Source organism: Gallus gallus, unplaced genomic scaffold (assembly GCF_016699485.2).
Source record: "Gallus gallus isolate bGalGal1 unplaced genomic scaffold, bGalGal1.mat.broiler.GRCg7b scaffold_46, whole genome shotgun sequence".
Lineage (NCBI taxonomy): Eukaryota > Metazoa > Chordata > Aves > Galliformes > Phasianidae > Gallus > Gallus gallus.
The window spans coordinates 88,500-110,455 of record NW_024095998.1 but is presented as its reverse complement, the minus strand read 5'-3'; the positions used below and the strand labels follow the sequence as shown (position 1 = coordinate 110,455).

The window sequence follows — 21,956 nt, the reverse complement described above, 5'->3', positions numbered from 1 at the left end:
GCGCCGCCGGCTCCGATTGGCTGAGGCGCAGCGCGCGGGAGCGGCCGTTGGCCGCTGGCTCGGGCCCGCCCGGCTCTCCCCTCAGCCGGCGCCGCTCCCTACCCGGGCGGCCCCGCACGGCCCCGCCGCTGCAGCCGCTGTGCGCCGGAGCTGTCCGGGCAGCCCCGAGCCGGAAGTGCGGCACGACGGGAGCGGTGCTGAGGACAGCGGCGCCGGAGGTGTGCGGGAGAACGGCTCCGGGACGGGGCCAGGGAGCGGAACCGTGCGCGGCCCTCCCCTCGGCCGTGGGAGAATATGCGGCTCTCGGGAGGGATGTGGGCTAATGGGGGCCTTTAGGGCTGTGCGGGTCTGATGGGAGGATCCGGGGCTCTAGGGGGCTGTGGTGAGGCTATAAGGAGGCTGTGGGGGCCATGGGAGCATCTAGGGAGATACGTGAGTGTAGGGCGTGTCTGGGGGCTGTGGGCCTATAGGAAGGGAGGTGTGGGGAGGCTTGAGGGAGGATGTGGGGCTCTAGAAAGCTGTGTGGCACTAAGGAAGGGGTCTAAATTTGCTGTGGGGGGGTGTTTGGGAAGTGCTGTTGAATCATGTCCTGAAGCTCTGATTGCCCACTTGAGGCCAGCCCTGAGTGAGCCGTGGGAGCCCAGGTGAAGGCAATCCAGCTGTGTGAGTGGAAGGGCTGGAGCCAGGCTGCAGCTCTCCTAGAGCCTGCTGAGGGGCTGACTGCCCCTGGGGAAGGATCTCTTTCTGGAGATGGCTCCTCTGGGAGTTTTTTCTTCATGTATTTCCAGCTCTCCCTTTCCAACGTGATCATCTTTCTAGCTGTGCGATCTGTGGGCACCGGCCTAAGCGCAGCGCTGTGTATCTCTGTTGCTCATCCAGGGGGATATAGGAGACTGGGGCTGGTTGGCTCTAGTGGGGACAGAATCCTAGAATATGTCAATCTCTCCTCGTTTGGTTTCTGTTAGGACGGGGGGAAGGGGAGCGGCGTGAAGCTGCGTGCATTCCCTGCTGCGCGGCTGTGCTGGCAGCGGTGCGGTTGGTTTGTTTTTTTCTGCTTGGGAGGGTGGGAAGGAGCTCAGCAGGCCTGGCTCGGGGCCTGCTGGCCCTAAGGAGACCTGTCTGGGCCCAGCCTTTCATGCTTTGGTCAGTTTGGCAATGGCAGTGTGTATCTGTGTGGGGAAAGGAGTGTGTGTAGCAATGGTGGTACTTGATGGTACAATGGTGGAGGAAGACACGGTTTGTCTTTTTCACTGTCGTATGGAGACACTCAGGTGAGAAAGCGTTGTGCTTTATGGCACAGTTTCCTTGGGCAAAGGCTTCTTTGGCAGCAGAAGCTTGGTGCCAGGAGGCATGAAAGCACTGAAGCAAATGCTGCTGTGCAGTGGGCCCGGAGACATCAGCTCCCAGCACGTCCCTGGCGGTGGATGTGTGCACGCTCTGTGTCTGTCAGTGATTGCTCCAAAGGCTTTGTAGTCAGCTGTGCGTGGCTGTTTTCTTTTTAGGGCGTGGGGACAGAGGGCAACTCGCTGATGGGAGTGATGGTGTCCTGCTCGGAAGTGGATGTGCTGGGTGGCAGAAGAGGATTCGTGGCCGAGTGTGGAAAATCTCTCTGCTCCTTCCTGAAGGTAAGTTTTTCAAAGTGAGACACACGCAGCTGCATTTGCAGGGTGCCTTGAAGGTGTCTTGAAGCTCCGATTGCGACAGATCCACCAGAGGTCCGTTCTGTTATAACTCAGGAAACAAAGAAAGTACAGGATAGACCAGTAGGGGAGCCTCCTGATCAGTGGCCCCCTGCCCAGACTGGTTTGCACATGACAGCCCAGCCATACATGGCAACAGAATTGATGGATTTAGTCCAACGATTCAGGCAAAAGCCGAGAGAAAGTGTGCCAGCTTGGTTATTGAGACTGTGGGACTCTGGGGCAGAAAGTGTTATGGTGAATGGCCCAAAGATATCCAAGTTGGCCACCATGAGTGCCCATCCTGCCCTGAGGCAGAGGCTATACGCTGGTGTCCAATAATACCAATGAAAACCACTCTATAATAGATTCGTTGATGTCGGCAGGCCGTATGGTCTGGCCAAATGAATGCAATATACCTCTACATGCAGGGATGTGGACTGTCAAAATGATATCCGAGAAGTAGGTGTAAAGGAAGCCTCTACTTTCTAAATAGTCTGGATTGCCACCTTCAGCTCCTTTGACACCATCTCCAAAGACATCAGGACTGAGGAGGGGACCGTGACTCTGCAGTGGCCGGTGTTTCACCTCTCTGCAAACCTGATAGCCACGCACCACCTCAAGAACCCGCAGGGAGTCCCTACCCGGTAGGAAGGAGAAATTAAACTTTGCTGGCTTCACGGGCAGGGCAAACAGGGCCACCGCCTCCGTTCTCAAAAGTAAACCTCCCCCTGGCAGGAGTCCATGCAAACATAGGCCGTTCTGGCTGATGGCCACAAGAAGCAATTCTAGGGAAGCACTATGGAAAACCAGTTGTATAATGAACTGCTTTCCTCGCATTTTTCAGCCCATAGGAAGGTGGAGCCGCTGAAATACAGCAAGGTGGCCACAGCTGCCTCTGTGACCTGGCAGAGAGCAAAGATGTGCATCCAAAGCACCGTGTCCCTGATCTCAGGCTGTCTGAAGAATGGCGAGAACGTTGCCATTGTCCTAAAGGGCATCGGGGTGCTCCACATTGACCCTTCAAATGAAATTCTACCGCGACTTCCTCGAGAAGCTGTCAGGCAAAGAGAAATTCAGAAGAGCTCTTCTCAAGGTGAGCTGTAGGTTTCTGTGTGGCCCAGGCAGTCCCGTGACCCTTGCTGTGCCCGCGCACAGCCCACAAGGACCTGGCCAGTTGCTCGGGCCGTGCAAGTGCTGCGGGGCCGTCAGCTCTCCCTGCCTTGGGCTCCTCGTGTCCCCAGGGCCTCAGCCGTCACAAGGATGTTTCACATCCTCCCTGTTCCTCCCCTGCAGGCCCCCTGGCTGCTGGACATGGTGGCGTCCCGAGCGGCACCGGTGGCCTCCCTGGCGCTCTCTGGCTGCCTTGTCGTCTTTCCCGAGTGAGTATGTTGGTGGCTGCAGCTGCTGCTTGCTGCAGCTGCCCAGCTCTCATTCCGTAGCATTTGTTCCTTGTGTCCATGGCTGTCCCAGTCCTGCCCACGAGCATATGGCATAGAATCATCAAATCGTTTGAGCTGGAAGGAATCCTGAAAGGGCACCTACTCCCACTCCCCTGCAGGGAGCAGGGACAGCTACCGCCAGCTTCCAGTTCCTTTCCATGGCACGGGCCACCAACTTGAGATAGGAAATCCCTTGCTGACCATCAGCCAAGGGCTCTGACTTGTGTCAGAGCTTCACGCCAGCTCAGCACGGCCTCTTCCCACAAGCAATTGCTGGCCTCTCCAAAACTAAGGCGCTGGCTGTGACGTGCCCCCATCCCTGGCTATGGCAGGAGGACGTCGGCATCTTAGGCCCTGCCCTCCTACAATGGAAGGATATGGTCCCAAAAAGTCACCCTGTCAGCTCATCATCATCACCCGGCCCCGCTTTCCCAAAGCCAACGTCACTAGTGCAGTCCCAAAAGAGAGTCCCAAGACAGCAGAGAGGAGGAGTGGGGCCAGAGATGGTTTCAGGGAGGGTCCGAGGGAAGCGCAGATGTCAGCAGTGTGGGGAGCAGAGCAGCCCTCGCGCATGTTCTGGGAACAGGCGTGAGCGCCCCTTGTGAGTGAGCCCAAGGGTTTATGGGGTGTCTCCTCTGCCTTCCCCATTGCAGTGAGATTTGCCGGCACAATCCTTCATCAACTGCTTGAGCAAGGATAGATGCAGGAGAATTCAGAAAGATAAGGAGCTTGCTGCGGAAGGACAGCTCTACATTCAGGTGAGGCTGGAGGCTCTGGCTTGGCATGTGCATGGGGGTGATTTACTGACCCAACGAGAGCCCATCCCCTAAGCCCAGAGGGTCCCTGTTTGTGGCTGCCCAACAGTGCTGGGCTGGGGACGCCAGGAGCCCCCCAGCTCACAGGGCTGGCCCCTCTCTGGATCCCACGGGGGAGAGCCACGGGGCTGCCGGTGAGCTGTCTGTGGGGAAGGCTGTGTTGCAGCCAAGGGTCCTGGCTCCGGCTTGCAGGATGCGGCCCCAAAGCCATCACCCACTCAGGCGGACCCCTCCCGCTCTGTCCTTCCAGTCTGCTGCCAGCGATCTGCGGAGTGCCTGAAGCCCGAAGGCAGCCGCTGACCTGCCAGCTGCAGGGCCAGGCAGGAAGCAAAGGCCAAGAAGACCGGGGCCGAGCGCTGGAAACCAAACGCATTTGCTTCCATGAGGAAGAACGAGAAGCGGTAGAAGCCCATCGTGTGGGTGCACTGCTGAAGTTCTGAAAGCCAAGGCCTCGCTCCCTCAGGTTACCTTGAGGCAGACAACAGCTTTCATCAAAGATTCAAGATCTTCCTCAAGGGCTCATTCCAGCCTGTCCATGGAGTCCCAAGGCCACCCATCCAGGCTGCCACTTGTGGCTTGCGACTCTGTCAAACTTGTCAGGCAGAGGACTGAGAAGAGCAGGCAGAAAGAACCTGAGGAGATGGCAGCATCATCATCTCAGGGTGAGGCCAGCTAGCCTGAGGAGTCCTCCGCCGGAAAATGCACGGAAGAGGGACAGTGGGGGCCCATCCGCGATCTCTTTCCTCTGGAGATGCTTAGGAGCAAAACTCTTCTGCTGGTATGGGAGTAGGCAAGGGATGAAGAGAGGAATAGGAGTTGCTGCCTTCCTCTCGGTGCCCTGACCTGAAGCAACCACCGGGGTCACGGATTCCCATCAGCCTCGGCTTTCTATCTGTACAGAAATCCTTCTTGTTTTCTAAGCATATGGAAAGCTCTAGAGAAAAATAAAGCAAACGTCTGACAGAGTGGTATGGTGGTGATTTGTGTATCCCCAGTGCTCTTTCATGGGAATGAGTATGGAGGGCTTCACAGTGTGGCTGTGTAATCAGCCCACCATGCACCTGGGAGCAGGACTCCCTCAGGGCCATTTTCCCAACCCCTTTTTCCATCCTCGGCACTTTCTCCATCTGAAGGACCATTCTCATGACCTCGGGAGAAAGGAACGCCCCTTGCTAGAGATGCCAGATGCAAGCTGGCCCTTGCAGCCAAGTGGGAAAGATCTGAATGAGTTTGGAGGAGGGGGAAGGGGAAAGGACAGGCTGTGAGTGCAGCCGGTGAGAAACAGAGGCTGCTAGGCTGTTGAGCTAGGGCCATAAGGGAACAGGGAATTCAAGAGAGCAAGGCAGAGCCTAACTCAGCAGTGCTACTGTCCTGAGACATGGGTACCAGCAAAAGAGGATGGAAATATGTAATTGATTGAGTTTGTCTGCTCCGGGCTTGGATTATTCCTTGTAGAAAGAGAGGGAGTGATTGTTTTGCATCGTTCCAAGCAGCTGTGGATAATTCTCCTGGACTAATTGTTTTGGTGCAGTTTGCCCAAGGAAAACTGGAGTAGATGACACTTAACAAGGCAGCAACGTACAAGGCTCAGACAGTTCTTTGCAGGTGGGAGAGAACAACGGTTCTCCCCCATTGAGTGACCTGAGAATGGGTTTGGCAGGCGCTGTCTGTAGAGCGTGTATCACTGAGCAAAATGGCAATGGAAGCTTCAGGAGCTGCGACCTGGGGACTGCCCCAGGTCTGAGCTGCCGCATCAGCTGCAGGCTTTACCAGGAAGTCAGGAAATCCCATTCTCCATCTCTTTACAGCGTGAACCAATGATGGAGTCAGCTGGAGGGTAAGCCTTCCCTAATACAGAGATCCAGCACACCACGACGCTTATACCGTTGCCTGTGGCTCTGCAGGTTGACACAATCTAAGAGTATTGATGATTGGTTTGCGGTTGAAGTTCAGGTCCTCTCATGGGCCAGTGCTCGGTGGTGTTACTGGATGCGTGCGGGTGTTTGGTGCAGGTCCATCTTATGTTCTGATGTCTGAAGTGCAAGCTGGAACCGGTTCTGGGGATGCCCCCCCTTCAGGGTCAGAAGTTTGCAGCGAGGAAGACTGCGAGCCTTCATCATCACGACCTACCACGCACGCGCAAGGCGGGGCAGGGACTGTTTGCTAATGGGCTCTCGGGACTGTAGTGAATATGTATCCAAATTCCTGTCAACTATTGATTATGTATTAGTTTGACCAATATCTATAGCGTGATTTCTTCGGACGGTGTGCAAGTTAGGTGGAGTGATCCCCCTTGCACCAGGGTGTACGCGCGTCACCAATAAACACATGCCTGCTCTATATCCTTATCGGCTATAGGGTCTGATTTCCACACGTCATCTGTGCCCCAGATTGGTCGGGCGTGGATAGTCCATTCCTGGGTGGCCCACTGTGCAATCCAAAGAGTGAGCCCCCGGTACAAAGCCCAACTATCTGTGCAGATGTTCAGGACCCCATCACCGGGTTCCTTGGTTATAACCATCCACACGGCTCGCAGTTCTGCCCATTGGCTACTCTGCCCATCGCCCTCTTCACACCAGGTTGTTTCAGTGGATTGACGGTATGCTATCGCTGTCCACTTGCTCGGGTTGCCCTTGCTAGACCCATGTGTATAGCTGGCATCTTCAGGAATGAGATATTTCCCCTCCTGGATGGGACTCTTCTGTGGTGGAGCGACCAGTGTTTGTTTTGGTGCATCGCTGTGATACGTCACTGGGCCTAGGATCTTCGGGAATTCTTCTTTCAGCGGTGATGAAGACAGACTGCTCCTCTGGCTCAGACAGGTGAGCCATCGTGCCACCGTTTGTGCTTGGGCCACCCCCATCTTAAGGGCTCAGATCTTCTTACGCACCCCTTAATTGGCAAAGTGGCCTTAACTATAATTTCAGCTGTTTGAGTTATTGTCTCGACCGCCTGCCGTGCAGAGTAGGCAGCCAATAACTGTTTTTCAATCATACTACATCTTTCTTCTGCTCCGTGCCAGACCTGAGACCAGAATCCAATGGGGGTCCAAACACAACTCTGGCATTGCCACAGGCCCCAGCCAAAGCCATCCTGAGTGACATGAGCGTCCAACTCAGCAGGGAGGGTAGGATCAAATATACCCCATGCCTGGGCTTGTTTCACTGCCAGTTTTGCCCGTTGGAAAGCCTCGTCCTCCCTTCTCCTCCAGTCCCATTGTTGCCCCTTCTTCATGAGTCTGTGTAATGGCCTCAGCAGCTGCGCTAAATGAGCTATAATAAAGGAATGCCAATATCCCAGTATACCTAAGAACTGCTGCAGCTGCTTGGGTGCTGTAGGCTCTGGGAATGCCTGAACCTTACCTATGAGAGCACTGGGTGGTCTTCCATCTTTCCTGACCAAAACCCCCCCCAAGGAATTTTAGGGACAGGCCCGGACCTTGCACCTTCTAAGGATTTATAGCCCATCCTCTTTCTTGCACATAGATAGATAGTGAATCTGCCGCCTACCCTACTGCCTCCAGTGAGACAGATGTCAACAGGAGATCATCTGTAGAATGAGAGAAGCAAACACGATTCGGTTTTTCCCAGCTAGCCAGGTCACGCGCTCCTGGATGATGACAATATGTTGGCGAATGCACGTACCCCTGTGGCAGGACCTGAAAGGTCCACTGCCTGTCTCCCCACACAAATGCAAAGTGGTCTTGCGATTCCTCAGCAATTGGAATACTGAAGAACGCGTTTTCCAAGTCTAGGACACAGTGATAGGTTTTCATCTCCCTACTCAATGTGTCCATTAGGGAGGAAATATTGGGAACGGCCACGTGAAGAGGCAGCGTGTCCTCATTTAATTAATTCTCTGTAATCCACCGTCCTTCTCCATGTTCCATCTGACTTTCTCACTGGCCGCACGGGGGATTTCTGTGGGCTATGTGCAGGTCTTATAATGCCCACTTTTTCTACTTCCTGCACCGTTCTTGAGATTTCATCTTGCCCCCCTGGGAGTCTATACTGCCTCACGTTAGTAATCCGGAGTGGTCCCGGCAGGTGAATAGGCTCATGCTGAGGTCCATAGAGCCGTATTTATGGGAACATCACATTTGTTGGCCATGTGAGTCTACCTGCTGCCATCAGCCATTGAATTAGAGAATGGTTTTCATCATTATGTATCACAGCGGCATAGAGCGTTTGTCTGAGAGCCGGATGTGAGAAATTTCAGGCCCATTCATTACAACACTTCCGCTCCCCTGTCCCAGAACCTCAACAGCCAAGCTGGTATGGTCTCTCGTGGTCTTGGCTTAAATCGTTGTAACAAATCCATGAGCTCGACAGCTGTGTACGGGTGTGCAGTTACATGTAGTGAGGTCTGCGCAGGGGACCAACCTGCTGCTCTGTCTTGGACTTCCTTTGTCTTCTGAGTTCATGTTTCTAAGAGAATCCGTCATAAATAAGTACCTGCCTGGCTTGCCAAATGTAGCAATTGGGCAGATAAATATGATGGAAAAAAGTGCCTTACCAGGGGTGTAACAACGGAAAGATCAGCAGGATAGAGAGGAGCTATAAGGGAAGGGAAAAAGATGACTCAAACATACCAGAAGACTCCAGGTATGAAGAAAGAAGTTCCACCAGAGAGGGGCCTCCAGAAAGAGATCCTTCCCCAGCGGCATTCAGTCCTTAACTGGGGCCTGAGAGAAGCGCAGCCAGGCTCCACCCGTTGTGGTCACACAGCTGAATTGCCTTCACCTGTCCTCCCACAGCTGACTGGGTCTTTTCCCCAGGTAATCAACCAGCGCTTCAGGATGGGACTCAACAGTTCCCATACAGCCACTAAAGAAGATCAGAGGGCTGGAGCACCTCTTCTACGAAGAAAGAATGTGGGAACTGGGATTGCTTAGCTTGGAGAAGGCTCTAAGGAGGCCTCACTGTGGCCTTTCAATAGTTGAAGGGAGCGTATAAAGAGGCGGGGGTACGAGTGTAACGAGGGGGGGTAGTGATAGGACATGCGGGAATGGTCTTAAAGTGAGACAGGGGAGGTCTAGGTGAGATATTTGGAGGAAGTTTTTCCCCCAGAGGGTGGTGAGGCACTGGAACAGGTTGCCCCTGGAGGTTGTGGATGCCCCAGCCCTGGAGGCATTCAAGGCCAGGCTGCATGTGGCACAGGGCACTTTGGTCTAGTGGTTGTCGACCCTGCACATAGCAGAGGGAGGTGGAAACTAGATGGTCATTGTGGTCCTTTTCAACCCACGCCATTCTATGATTCTGTGATTCTTTATAGGCCGCAATCTTCCAGTTGGAAAGGGCCTCCAGAGACCGCTGGTATCCTCTGAGAGCTCTGAGCTGCCGCAACAATTGGAAGCTGACTTCATTTTTGGTCATCCCCTGCAGCGGAAAAGCTCTGACAGACAAGACAACCGTGATGCTGGATTTCCTTTGGCTTCAAGTAAAGCACTGTGAGATGTTCTGATGCCCTCCCACAATTCTTTCCCCCTCCACCGGCACAAGAGTTGGTGTGAAAAGACGCAATGACACTGTCACAGGCATTCTGGAGATTTCTACAGAATAGGCCGATGGTAAGGCTTTATTGACAGCTTTTTCCCCTCTACATTTCACTCTAGATCTCGTTGATGGGCCTGGAGAAGAGGAGGCGGTGTGGTGACTTCATTGCAGCCTTCCAGTATACAAAGGGAGCCTCCAAACAGGAGGGCAGTCGAACCTTTACAGTGGTAGGTGATGGCAGAAGAAGGGGAAGTGGTTTTGAGTAGAGAAATCCTTCAGATTGGATGTCAGGGAGAAGTTCTTTCCAGAGCCAGTGGTGAGATGCTGGAAGCGGATGCCCAGAGAGCTTGTGGGCGCCGCGTCCCTGGCAGTGTTCAAGGCCAGGTTGTTTGGGGCCCTGGGCAGCCTGGTCTACTGTTAGGTATGATGCAGATGGGATTGACGCATCAGTTTTGCAGCCTCGAGTGGAGCTCTGTCAGTCCTGGGCGCCCCATGCCCGCATCAGCGTGGGTAGCGGGTGGCCTTCCTGCGGGGTGGGGCTTTGGTGTTTGGAGGCTGACGCTGCGGAGACTGTGTTACTTGGTTTATCGGTGGCAGCACTCCCGCTCTGTCGGCGGAGGACTCTGCAGGCTGGCTGGCCTCACTCTGAGATGCTGCTGCAGCCACCTCCTCAGGTTCTTTGTGCACTGGCCTGGTCTTCTTAGCCCTCTGCCTGAGAAGTTGCACTGAGTCGCAGTGCAGCAGTGGTAGCCTGGATTCTTGGCCTTGGAACGTTTCCGCTTCCAGGTCTTCCTCACGGAAGCTCACGCGTTTTGTTCCCAGCGCTCGGCCCCGGTCTTCTTGGCCTTTGGTTCCTGCCTGGCCCTGCAGCTGGCAGGTCAGCGGCTGCTTTTGGGCTTCAGGCACTGCGCATATCGCTGGCAGCAGACTGGAAGGACAGAGCGGGAGGGGTCCGCCTGAGTGGGTGATGGCTTTGGGGCCGCATCCTGCAAGCCGGAGCCAGGACCCTTGGCTGCAACGCAGCCTTCCCCACAGACAGCTCACCGGCAGCCCCGTGGCTCTCCCCCGTGGGATCCAGAGAGGGGCCAGCCCTGTGAGCTGGGGGGCTCCTGGAGTCCCCGGCCCAGCACTGTTGGGCAGCCACAAACAGGGACTCTCTGGGCTTAGGGGATGGGCTCTCGTTGGGTCAGTAAATCACCCCCATGCACATGCCAAGCCAGAGCCTCTAGCTTCACCTGGACGTAGAGCTATCCTTCGCAATAGGTTCCTTATCCTTCTGAATTCTCCTCCATCTATCCTTGCTCAAGAATTTGATGAAGGTTGGTGTGCCGGCAAATCTCACTGCAATAGGGAAGGCAGAGGAGACTCTCCGTATACCCTTGGGCTTACTCACAAGGGGCGCTCAGGCCTGTTCCCAGAACATGCGCGAGGGCTGCTCTGCTCCCCACACTGCTGACATCTGCGCCGCCCTCGGACTCTCCCTGAAACCATCGCTGGCCCCACTCCTCCTCTCTGCTTCCTAGGGACTCTCTTTTGGGACGGCATTATTGACTTTGGCTTTGGGAAAGTGGAGCCGGGTGGGGATGTTGAGCTGACAGGGTGAATTTTGGGGACCATGTCCTTATACTGGGGGAGGGCAGAGCCTAAGACCCTGACGTGCTCCTGCCATAGCCAGGGATGGGGGCACGTCACAGCCAGCGCCTTAGTTTTGGAGAGGCCAGCAATTGCTTGTGGGAAGAGGCCGTGCTGAGCTGGCGTGAAGCTCTGACACAAGTCAGAGCCCTTGGCCGATGGTCAGCAAGGGATTTCCAATCTCAAGTTGGTGGCCCGTGCCATGGAAAGGAACTGAAAGCTGGTGGTAGCTGTCCCTGCTCCCTGCAGGGGAGTGGGAGTAGGTGCCCTTTCAGGATTCCTTCCAGCTCAAACGATTTGATGATTCTATGCCATATCCTCGTAGGCAGGACTGGGACAGCCATGGACACAAGGAACAAACACTACGGAATGAGAGCTGGGCAGCTGCAGCAAGCAGCAGCTGCAGCCACCAACATACTCACTCGGGAAAGACGACAAGGCAGCCAGAGAGCGCCAGGGAGGCCACCGGTGCCGCTCGGGACGCCACCATGTCCAGCAGCCAGGGGGCCTGCAGGGGAGGAACAGGGAGGATGTGAAACATCCTTGTGACGGCTGAGGGCCTGGGGACACAAGGAGCCCAAGGCAGGGAGAGCTGACGGCCCCGCAGCACTTGCACGGCCCGAGCAGCTGGCCAGGTCCTTGTGGGCCGTGCGCGGGCACAGCAAGGGTCACGGGACTGCCCGGGCCACGCAGAAACCTACAGCTCACCTTGAGAAGAGCTCTTCTGAATTTCTCTTTGCCTGACAGCTTCTCGAGGAAGTCGCGGTAGAATTTCATTTGAAAGGTCAATGTGGAGCACCCCGATGCCCTTAAGGACAATGGCAACGTTCTCGCCATTCTTCAGGCAGCCGGAGATCAGGGACACGGTGCTTTGGATGCACATCTGTGCTCTCTGCCAGGTCACAGAGGCAGCTGCGGCCACCTCACTGTATTTCAGCGGCTCCACCGTCCTATGGGCTGAAAAAAGCGAGGAAAGCAGTTCATTATACAACTGGTTTTCCATAGTGCTTCCCTAGAACTGCTTCCTGTGGCCATCAGCCAGAACGGCCCCATGTTTGCATGGACTCCTGCCAGGGGGAGGTTTACTTTTGAGAACGGAGGCGGTGGCCCTGTTTGCCCTGCCCGTGAAGCCAGGAAAGTTTAACTTCCCCTTCCTACCGGGTAGGGACTCCCTGCGGGTTCTTGAGGTGGTGCGTGGCTATCAGGTTTGCAGAGAGGTGAAACACCGGCCACTGCAGAGTCACGGTCCCCTCCTCAGTCCTGATGTCTTTGGAGATGGTGTCAAAGGAGCTGAAGGTGGCAATCCAGACTATTTAGAAAGTAGAGGCTTCCCTTACACCTACTTCTCGGATACCATTTTGACAGTCCACATCCCTGCATGTAGAGGTATATTGCATTCATTTGGCCAGACCATACGGCCTGCCGACATCAACCAATCTATTATAGAGTGGTTTTCATTGGTATTATTGGACACCAGCGTATAGCCTCTGCCTCAGGGCAGGATGGGCACTCATGGTGGCCATACTTTCTTTCTTTGTTTCCTGAGTTATAACAGGACGGACCTCTGGTGGATCTGTCGCAATCGGAGCTTCAAGACACCTTCATGGCACCCTGCAAATGCAGCTGCGTGTGTCTCACTTTGGAAAACTTACCTTCAGGAAGGAGCAGAGAGATTTTCCACACTCGGCCACGAATCCTCTTCTGCCACCCAGCACATCCACTTCCGAGCAGGACACCATCACTCCCATCAGCGAGTTGCCCTCTGTTCCCACGCCCTAAAAAGAAAACAGCCACGCACAGCTGACTACAAAGCCTTTGGAGCAATCACTGACAGACACAGAGCGTGCACACATCCACCGCCAGGGACGTGCTGGGAGCTGATGTCTCCGGGCCCAGTGCACGGCAGCATTTGCTTCACTGCTTTCATGCCTCCTGGCAGCAAACCTCTGCTGCCAAAGCAGCCTTTGCCCAAGGAAACTGTGCCATAAAGCACAACGCTTTCTCACCTGAGTGTCTCCATACAACAGTGAAAAAGACAAACCGTGTCTTCCTCCACCATTGTACCATCAAGTACCACCATTGCTACACACACTCCTTTCCCCACACAGATACACACTGCCATTGCCAAACTGACCAAAGCATGAAAGGCTGGGCCCAGACAGGTCTCCTTAGGGCCAGCAGGCCCCGAGCCAGGCCTGCTGAGCTCCTTCCCACCCTCCCAAGCAGAAAAAAACAAACCAACCGCACCGCTGCCAGCACAGCCCCGCAGCAGGGAATGCACGCAGCTTCACGCCGCTCCCCTTCCCCCCGTCCTAACAGAAACCAAACGAGGAGAGATTGACATATTCTAGGATTCTGTCCCCACTAGAGCCAACCAGCCCCAGTCTCCTATATCCCCCTGGATGAGCAACAGAGATACACAGCGCTGCGCTTACGCCGGTGCCCACAGATCGCACAGCTAGAAAGATGATCACGTTGGAAAGGGAGAGCTGGAAATGAATGAAAAGGCTCACCCGTGTCCCGGGCTCGCAGAAAAAACTCCCAGAGGAGCCATCTCCAGAAAGAGATCCTTCCCCAGGGGCAGTCAGCCCTTCAGCAGGCTCTAGGAGAGCTGCAGCCTGGCTCCAGCCCTTCCACTCACACAGCTGGATTGCCTTCACCTGGGCTCCCACGGCTCACTCAGGGCTGGCCTCAGGTGGGCAATCAGAGCTTCAGGACATGATTCAACAGCACTTCCCAAACACCCCCCCCACAGCCAACTTAGACCCCTTCCTTAGTGCCCCACAGCTTTCTAGAGCCCCACATCCTCCCTCAAGCCTCCCCACACCTCCCTTCCTATAGGCCCACAGCCCCCAGACACGCCCTACACTCACGTATCTCCCTAGATGCTCCCATGGCCCCCACAGCCTCCTTATAGCCTCACCACAGCCCCCTAGAGCCCCGGATCCTCCCATCAGACCCGCACAGCCCTAAAGGCCCCCATTAGCCCACATCCCTCCCGAGAGCCGCATATTCTCCCACGGCCGAGGGGAGGGCCGCGCACGGTTCCGCTCCCTGGCCCCGTCCCGGAGCCGTTCTCCCGCACACCTCCGGCGCCGCTGTCCTCAGCACCGCTCCCGTCGTGCCGCACTTCCGGCTCGGGGCTGCCCGGACAGCTCCGGCGCACAGCGGCTGCAGCGGCGGGGCCGTGCGGGGCCGCCCGGGTAGGGAGCGGCGCCGGCTGAGGGGAGAGCCGGGCGGGCCCGAGCCAGCGGCCAACGGCCGCTCCCGCGCGCTGCGCCTCAGCCAATCGGAGCCGGCGGCGCTGCCGCTGAGCAATGAGAGGCCGGGCCGGGCCGGGCCGGAACAGCTGCTGAGCAATGAGAGGCCGGGGGCGGGGCCGAGCGGCGGCGAGGGAGGAGGGGCCTCGGGGGACAGCCTATGGCTGTAGGGGATGGGCGATGGGATTGGCTTTAGGGATGTGCGATTGGGAAGAGGGATGAGGGAGTGGGATTGACAGTGGGAGCTGGGGTTGGGATGAGGGACGGGGAATGGGATTTGGAGTAGGGATATGGGGATCTGGGGACGGGATATACCGTGTGGGATGGATACAGGAAATGGGAAAGATATGGGATGGACTCGGTGTGGGATGGACTTGGAATGGATCTGCATCATAGAATCATAGAATTCTTCGGGTTGGAAAAGACCTGCAAGATCATCGAGTCCAACCGCAACCTCACCATCCTACCCCAACTGCAACAGCCCTCCGCTCAGTCGTGTCCCTGAGCACCACATCCAGACGGCTGTTAAACACATCCAGGGGAAGGGACTCAACTACCTCCCTGGGCAGCCCATTCCAGGGCTTAAACAGCCTTTCCGTAAAGACCCTCCATAAAGTCCTGATATCCAACCTCAACTTACTCTGGTGCAACTTGAGGCCATTTCCCCTCGTCCTGTCACCCATCAGCTGTGAGAAGACACCAAGCCCGACCTGCTGGCACTTCTGCTGACTCCCCGCCGTGCTTCAACAAGGATCGAGAAATCTCGCATCTTGTGATCACTTTGCCCCAGACGGCATCCAACCTTTACGTCCCCCACAAGACCTTCTCTGTTAACAAACAGCAGCTCCAGGATTTTGCTTCCCCTCGTTGGCTCCTTCACCAGCCGCGTCAGGAAGTGATCTCCCACACACCCTGGGAACCTGCGGGACTGTTCCCTGTCAGCTCTATCATAAATCCAGCAGATGTCTGGGAGGTAGAAGTCCCCCACAGGTCCCCACAAGGGGGAGAGACCTTGAGACCTCACCCAGCTGTCTAGGCAGTGTCTTGTCCACCTCTTCATCCCGCTTGGCTGGCCTGTAGCAGACTCCCATGATCATGTCAGGCTTACTGGCCTTCGCTTTTACTCTGACCCATAAGCTCTTGTCTCACTCCAACACATAGGAGGGAGAGGAGGTTCTTTGATATACGTATACCCGGCATGAGATTAAGAAACAGCGGTTGAAATGGTGGTCCGACCAGTTTATTACAAATCTCAATAAGGGAGATGGGGAAGGGGAGGACGGACACTAGTACGGATCGGGGTAATGGGGAAGGGAAGGAAAGCGATGGAAAAGATAGGAAATAGAAGCAAGGAGTCTTGATAGGTACAAACTAGGGTGATGAGGAAGGGAAGAAGGGCAGCAGAAAAGATAGGAAATGGGAGCAAGGAGTCTCTCTAGGAAGCAAGAGGGAGATGGACACCACCATGGGTCCGGCGTGGTTCCTGATTCAGTTGTTGATCCTCAGGAGAGGTGGGCCGTTGGGCGTTGTTCCATAGATGAGGACGGTGACCACGGCGATGACGACGACGACGGGACAGACTTATTTCTAAGTCCCAAGTGGTTGAGTCAGCTCTGTCTGGAGTGACAGCTTGTGGCTTTTGGGTCCCAGCAGGAACGCCTTTGGTGCCCATCTCCCCGGCCTTGCCAGCAGATAAGAGGCAGTATGGAGACACCAACTTGTAGCTCGTCTTCACAGGATACAATGGTATCATCCTGCAATCTCCCAGAGCAAACAGGACTTCTTTGGTCACAGGACAGGTCTTCCGCCAGCAAACAGTCCACACAGCGGACCTGAGCACTCCCTTCACTCTTGGGCCCAAGGCAAACAGCTCCAAAGAAATGCTTTCCAATGGAAAAGTGTCCGCACAGTGACGCTGATTGCCACACGGCAACACCCACCTCTCATCTCCTAGAGTCTTATCACAAGACATACCTCAGGAAGCAAGCTTTGAGCCAGAAAACAAAGCAGCATTCATACACCACCCCGTGGCTCAAAGGCTGCTTGAAATTGAAGCGTAAGTGACCCTCCATGGTGGTTAGCAACAGAAAAGAAAAAGAAAGAGAAAAATAAAAGAGGAAGCAGAAGTGGAAAGAAGGGGAGGGCCTAAGGGGGAGTTAAATGTTACACAATTGCTACAAAGGATTTGTTGAGCTTGGTTGCAAAGGTTGCCCTGATCTGCTGGACTTGTCCATCATCAGTTGAAGTGGATAGAAAATACACGGAGGATACACCACCTTGTATCCGTTGAATAAAGCATGGAATCAGACAGGGAATCAAACAGAAGAGTTGCAACAGCACACTCTAGATCAAATGGGATACCTTTGACCCATGGGCCACCTGGGAGCCAGGCAAAGAGGTCCGAGTCTAGGGCTTTCCAGGTTTGGACAGGAACATGGGCTATTTTCCGGAACCCAAAGACCCTTATAAGATCCCATTCTACCACAGACTACCCCATATCACCCCACCCCCAGGAACCCTAGAGGACCCCATAGGATCCCATCTTCCCAACACTTGCACCCCATCCGACCCAATAAGACACCATCAAATCCCCTATCTCCCTCCCAAAAAAGGAGCCTATAGGACCCCATAGACTTCATGAGAGCCCAGCCCCCATAGGATCTCTTGGGAACCCATACCTTCCACATGGGGCCCTGTACGACTCCATAGGTTCCCATCCCCCCATGCATAGAACCCTATAGGACCCCCAGAGAGTCCCATCCCCTCCCATACGACACCATAGGACCCCACAGAACCCCATACCCACCATAGGACAACATAGCACAGCACAGAGTCGCATTCTCCCCTCCCACCACACCATAGGCCACCATAGAACCCTAGAGGTCCCCATAGGAACACATACCTTCCCCATGCTTTCCCCTAGAGGACTCCGTATGTTCCCATCCCTCCCCCATACTACTCAAAGGACCCCACAGACTCCACAAAGGTACCATTCCCCCATAGAACCCCACATGGCCTGAAGGATATTTCTCCCCAGGGAGGTGGTTGAGTCACACTTCCTCGGATGTGTTTCAAAACCGTCTGCATGCGCTGCTCAGGGACGTGCTTGAGCGGAGGGCTGTTAGAGTTGGGCTGCTATGGGTAGGCCATGTTTGGACGCGATGATTTTTAACCCCGCCCCCTAGAACTCTCAAGGACCCCACTGGATCACATTCCTACAAAACCAGGACCTCATAAGACACCATAAAATCCCATGCCCGTGCCCCCAGGAGGAATCTATAGGACCCCATAGGACCTCATGACATCCCATCCCCCCCATGGGGCCCAACACAACCCCAGCAAATACCTTCTCCCCCCTCTCCCCATAAAACCCTCTAGAAACCTAGAGCACCCCATAGGATCCCATACCCCCCGTAGGACCCCATAGGACCCCACAGGTCCCCCCTTCCCCTTCAAAGCCTGTGACAAAAGCAAATCCCTGGGATCCCCCAAACAAAGCACTCCCTGCCCGCTACGGTTGCGGGAGCGACGCAGTCACAACGACGACACAGAGGATCAATGTCAGGTAATTTAGTGACTGCTCTAACAAAGAATCCATGAAAAAACTTCCAGGCAAAACAAAGAAACCTTCTGCCAACTGGTCTTCAACAAGACGGGTAGAGGCCTTTGGAACAGTCGTTGCTTCTGTGTCAACTACTTGAACATCAATTCAGGCAACGGCTACTAAAGGAAAACAAGTAACATAACATGGAGAGCACAGAAAGGAAGAGAGAGGAAACAGAGAGGAGCCAGCACTCCCACCCGGGGCGGGCAGCAGGCTGCTGGTGCCAGCGTCATCATGGGCTGCGGCCAGCACTGCCCACGCTGTCACCGTGGCGACGTTTGTGACACGGCCACCCGGGAGGGGTACGAAGGCGGTGCACGCTGGTGGGTCCTGCATCCTGAAGGAGCATCTGGCAGAGAGCAGACGCGTCTGAAGGGATGAGCTCCGGCATGGCTGGCGCCAACAAGGAGCAACCCGCCGGCACGAGGCGGAACAGGATGAGCTTCTGCAAGGATGGCCCCGCAGCGCGGTGTGCCTCCAGACACACATGCACCGACACCCAAGGTACATGGGTCCAGAGCCACCACAGCAGTGGTGCTGCAGCCAAGCTCAGGATGGAGACGACACTTCCCATCTGCCACCTCACTCCCGCCTGGCAGCGGTAGCGGTGCCGGGAAGCGGCAGATGCAGAGTGTGACCTGCTTTTCTTTGCCCTCCAGAGCGAGTTGCCGTCTGGGATGCGGTGGCCGACTACGTACAAGAGCACCTCCTGGTGCAGAAGGTGGGTTGGCTGGCGGCTTCCTCTTCTCCCTGCCCGGCTCAGACGAGAATTCCTCTCGGTCTTCCCCTCCACAGAAAGCAGGAAATCACCCCACATGTCTCTACTGGGCATGCCGTGGGCTTCCTGCACATCCTGCGGGATCACCTGTGCTGGGCGGTGTCCTATCTCAGGGCTGAGGCCAATCGTGGCAAGCCTCTGGATCCCACCAGGCTGCTTCTGCCCTGACTGCTGTGCTGCATGTGGGAGGGCCAGGGGAAGGAGAGGACTGTGCAGCCCCTTCCCAAAGCCATTCCCGATGCCCTGGCTTGTGCCTCTGAACAGCGCGAGAGGGCTCCTGAGCTGCGCCCCTGCGTTGGACCACCACATGGGCTCTTCCTCCAGCCGGCCCATAACCCTTGCGCCCTTCCTTCCTCTTCACTTGCAGGGGGTCTGGATTGCCACCTTTGGCACCTTTGACACCATCAACAAAGACATCAGGAGTGAGGACGGGACTGTGACTCTGCAGTGGCCGGTGTTTCACCTGTCTGCAAACCTGATAGCCACGCACCACCTCAAGCCCCGCAGGGAGTCCCTGCCAGGTAGGGTAGGTGGGGGATTAAACCTTTCCTGGCTTCACGGACAGGGCAAACAGGGCCACCGCCTCCGTTCTCATAGGCAAACCTCCCCGTGGCAGGAGTCCATGCAAACATGGGCCGTTTCTGGCTGATGGCCCACAAGAAGCAGTTCTAGGAAAGCACTGCGGAAAAACCAACCGTATCATCAACTGCGTCCCTCGCATTTTTCCAAAACATCTTCCTTATATCCAATTGGAAATCTTCCCTCTTTCCGGTTGAAACAATTTCCCCTGGTCCTATCCCAACTGACCCTGCTACAGCCTTTAGAAACCAGCCTGCCTTAATGCAGAATGAAAACGTGCCTGTCCGCAGGCAATCAGAGAGAGCAACAGCCATTAGTGGAGTGCTGCGTCCCAACAGCTCACTGTCTTCTCCTCGTGTACAGGTTTCAAATGGAGTTTGTGCCCAAACCACCACCCGGCATATACCGCAAGTCCTCAGGAAGCGTCCCTGCTGAGGGGAAACCAAAGAAAGAAGAGGCTTTGCCACCTCTCGTCCAAGAGGGCAAGAAAGGTAAAGCAGCTTCCAGCTCCTTTCCGTGCCACGGGCCACACACTTGAGATGGGAAATCCCTTGCTGACCATCGGCCAAGGGCTCTGACTTAGAATCATAGAATCATAGAATCGCTAAGGTTGGAAAAGACCCACAGGATCATCCCGTCCAACCATTTGCCCTTCACCAATGGTTCTTGCTAAACCATGTCCCTCAACACATCATCCAAACGCTCTTAGAACACCACCAGGCTCGGTGACTCCACCACCTCTCTGGGCAGCCCATTCCTGTGCCTGACCTCCCTTTCAGGGAAGTAGTACTTCCTAACGTCCAGCCTGAATCTTCCCTGGTGCAGCTTGAAGCCATTCCCTCTAGTCCTAGCACTAGGCACACGAGAGGAGAGGCTGAGCCCCAGCTCACTACAACCTCCTTTCAGCTACTTATAGAGAGCAATAACGTCTCCCCTGAGCCTCCTCTTCTCTAGGCTGCACAATCCCAGCTCCTTCAGCCGCTCCTCATAAGGCCTGTGCTCCAGATCCCTCACCAGCTTTGTTGCCCTCCTCTGGACACGCTCCAGGGCCTCGATGTCTTTCTTACAGTGAGGGGCCCAAAACTGGACGCAGTACTCCAGGTGCGGCCTCACCAGTGCTGAGTACAGGGGGAGAATTCCATCCCTGTTCCTGCTGGCCACACTATTTCTGATACAAGCCAGGATGCCATTGGCCTTCATTGGCCACCTGGGCACACTGCTGGCTCACGTTCAGTCTAGCGGCAATCAACACCCCCAGCTCCATTTCTTCTACACAGTCTTCAAGCCACTCTGCCCCAAGCCTGTAGCGTTGCCTGGACTAGTGTCAAACCTTCAATGCCAGCTCAGCACAGGCCTCTTCCCACAAGCAATTGCTGGCCTCTCCAAAACTAAGGCGCTGGCTGTGACGTGCCCCCATCCCTGGCTATGGCAGGAGGACGTCGGCATCTTAGGCCCTGCCCTCCCCCACTGGAAGGACACGGTCCCCAAAAGTCACCCTGTCAGCTCATCATCACCACCCGGCCCCGCTTTCCCAAAGCCAACGTCACTAGTGCAGTCCCCAAAAGGAGAGTCCCAAGATGGCAGAGAGGAGGAGTGGGGCCAGAGATGGTTTCAGGGAGGGTCCGAGGGAAGCGCAGAGGTCAGCAGTCGGTAGAGCGGAGCGGCCCTCTCGGATGTTCGGGGAACAGGCCTGAGCACCCCTTGTGAGTGAGTGAGCCCAAGGGTTTACGGGGAGTCTCCTCTGCCTTCCCCATTCCAGTGAGATTTGCTGGCACGCCAACCTTCATCAAACGCTTGAGCTCGGCAAGCGTAGATGCAGGAGAATTCAGAAAGATAAGGAGCTTGCTGCGGAAGGACAGCTCTACATTCAGGTGAGGCTGGAGGCTCTGGCTTGGCATGTGCATGGGGGTGATTTACTGACCCAACGAGAGCCCATCCCCTTAGCCCCAGAGAGGCCCTGTTTGTGGCTGCCCAACAGTGCTGGGCTGGGGACGCCAGGAGCCCCCCAGCTCACAGGGCTGGCCCCTCTCTGGATCCCACTGGGGGAGAGCCACGGGGCTGCCGGTGAGCTGTCTGTGGGGAAGGCTGCGTTGCAGCCAAGGGTCCTGGCTCCGGCTTGCAGGATGCAGGCCCCAAAGCCATCACCCACTCAGGCGAACCCCTCCTGCTCTGTCCTTCCAGTCTGCTGCCAGCGATCTGCGCAGTGCCTGAAGCCCAAAAGCAGCCGCTGACCTGCCAGCTGCAGGGCCAGGCAGGAACCAAAGGCCAAGAAGACCGGGGCCGAGCGCTGGGAACAAAACGCGTGAGCTTCCGTGAGGAAGACCTGGAAGCGGAAACGTTCCAAGGCCAAGAATCCAGGCTACCACTGCTGCACTGCGACTCAGTGCAACTTCTCAGGCAGAGGGCTAAGAAGAGCAGGCCAGTGCACAAAGAACCTGAGGAGGTGGCTGCAGCAGCATCTCAGAGTGAGGCCAGCCAGCCTGCAGAGTCCTCCGCCGACAGAGCGGGAGTGCTGCCACCGATAAACCAAGTAACACAGTCTCCGCAGCGTCAGCCTCCAAACACCAAAGCCCCACCCCGCAGGAAGGCCACCCGCTAACCCACGCTGATGCGGGCATGGGGCGCCCAGGGACTGACAGAGCTCCACTCGAGGCTGCAAAACTGATGCGTCA

At 55.8% G+C, this 21,956-nt stretch overlaps 4 protein-coding genes across 5 annotated transcripts in view; 1 reads left to right on the top strand and 3 right to left on the bottom strand.

Moving 5' to 3' along the window:
- Window positions 1-61: 61 nt before the first annotated feature.
- On the top strand, window positions 62-21,883 carry LOC107049408. The gene is made up of 7 exons (XM_040657156.2): window positions 62-1,625; window positions 2,111-2,326; window positions 2,527-2,775; window positions 2,976-3,061; window positions 19,648-19,775; window positions 21,044-21,155; window positions 21,466-21,883. Exons 3-7 carry the CDS (start codon window positions 2,707-2,709, stop codon window positions 21,881-21,883), a joined length of 813 nt encoding a protein of 270 aa, XP_040513090.1. The 5' UTR covers window positions 62-1,625; window positions 2,111-2,326; window positions 2,527-2,706.
- Window positions 3,777-14,307, bottom strand: LOC121108884. 2 transcript variants are annotated; one of them, XR_005843524.2, is made up of 7 exons: window positions 14,151-14,307; window positions 12,716-12,838; window positions 12,222-12,372; window positions 11,772-12,020; window positions 11,486-11,571; window positions 10,667-10,772; window positions 3,777-10,359 (listed from the first exon to the last, which is right to left on the bottom strand). XR_005843524.2 is itself a non-coding variant. In XM_040657153.2 (4 exons), exons 2-4 carry the CDS (start codon window positions 11,898-11,900, stop codon window positions 9,933-9,935), a joined length of 642 nt encoding a protein of 213 aa, XP_040513087.1. In that variant the 5' UTR covers window positions 11,901-12,020; window positions 12,716-13,567; the 3' UTR covers window positions 3,777-9,932. The 2 variants fall into 2 exon arrangements, 1 of the variants encoding a protein (XP_040513087.1); XM_040657153.2 differs by lacking the exons at window positions 10,667-10,772; window positions 12,222-12,372; window positions 14,151-14,307 and having other exon boundaries at window positions 12,716-13,567.
- LOC121108883 lies at window positions 17,879-19,266 on the bottom strand. The gene has a single exon (XM_040657151.1). It carries the CDS (start codon window positions 19,036-19,038, stop codon window positions 18,160-18,162), a length of 879 nt encoding a protein of 292 aa, XP_040513085.1. The 5' UTR covers window positions 19,039-19,266; the 3' UTR covers window positions 17,879-18,159.
- Window positions 19,622-21,956, bottom strand: part of LOC121106500 — a 90,282-nt gene continuing 87,947 nt past the window's right edge. Inside the window, exon 11 of the mRNA XM_040657144.1 lies at window positions 19,622-19,715. The gene's annotated coding sequence lies outside the window, so the exon portion shown is untranslated. The remainder of the gene's footprint in view (window positions 19,716-21,956) is intronic.

Excerpts from the sequence above, each read along its gene's own strand:
- LOC107049408 (XM_040657156.2), top strand. The coding sequence starts at position 2,707 with ATGAAATTCTACCGCGACTTCCTCGAGAAGCTGTCAGGCAAAGAGAAA. Across the intron at positions 2,776-2,975 it reads TCAGAAGAGCTCTTCTCAAG|GCCCCCTGGCTGCTGGACAT; the intron begins GTGAGCTGTAGG and ends CCTCCCCTGCAG. Across the intron at positions 21,156-21,465 it reads AAGGACAGCTCTACATTCAG|TCTGCTGCCAGCGATCTGCG; the intron begins GTGAGGCTGGAG and ends CTGTCCTTCCAG.
- LOC121108884 (XM_040657153.2), bottom strand. The coding sequence starts at position 11,900 with ATGGCGAGAACGTTGCCATTGTCCTTAAGGGCATCGGGGTGCTCCACA. Across the intron at positions 11,572-11,771 it reads TCAGAAGAGCTCTTCTCAAG|GCCCCCTGGCTGCTGGACAT; the intron begins GTGAGCTGTAGG and ends CCTCCCCTGCAG. Across the intron at positions 10,360-11,485 it reads TGCCTTGTCGTCTTTCCCGA|TCTGCTGCCAGCGATATGCG; the intron begins GTGAGTATGTTG and ends CTGTCCTTCCAG.
- LOC121108883 (XM_040657151.1), bottom strand. The coding sequence starts at position 19,038 with ATGGGCCGGCTGGAGGAAGAGCCCATGTGGTGGTCCAACGCAGGGGCG.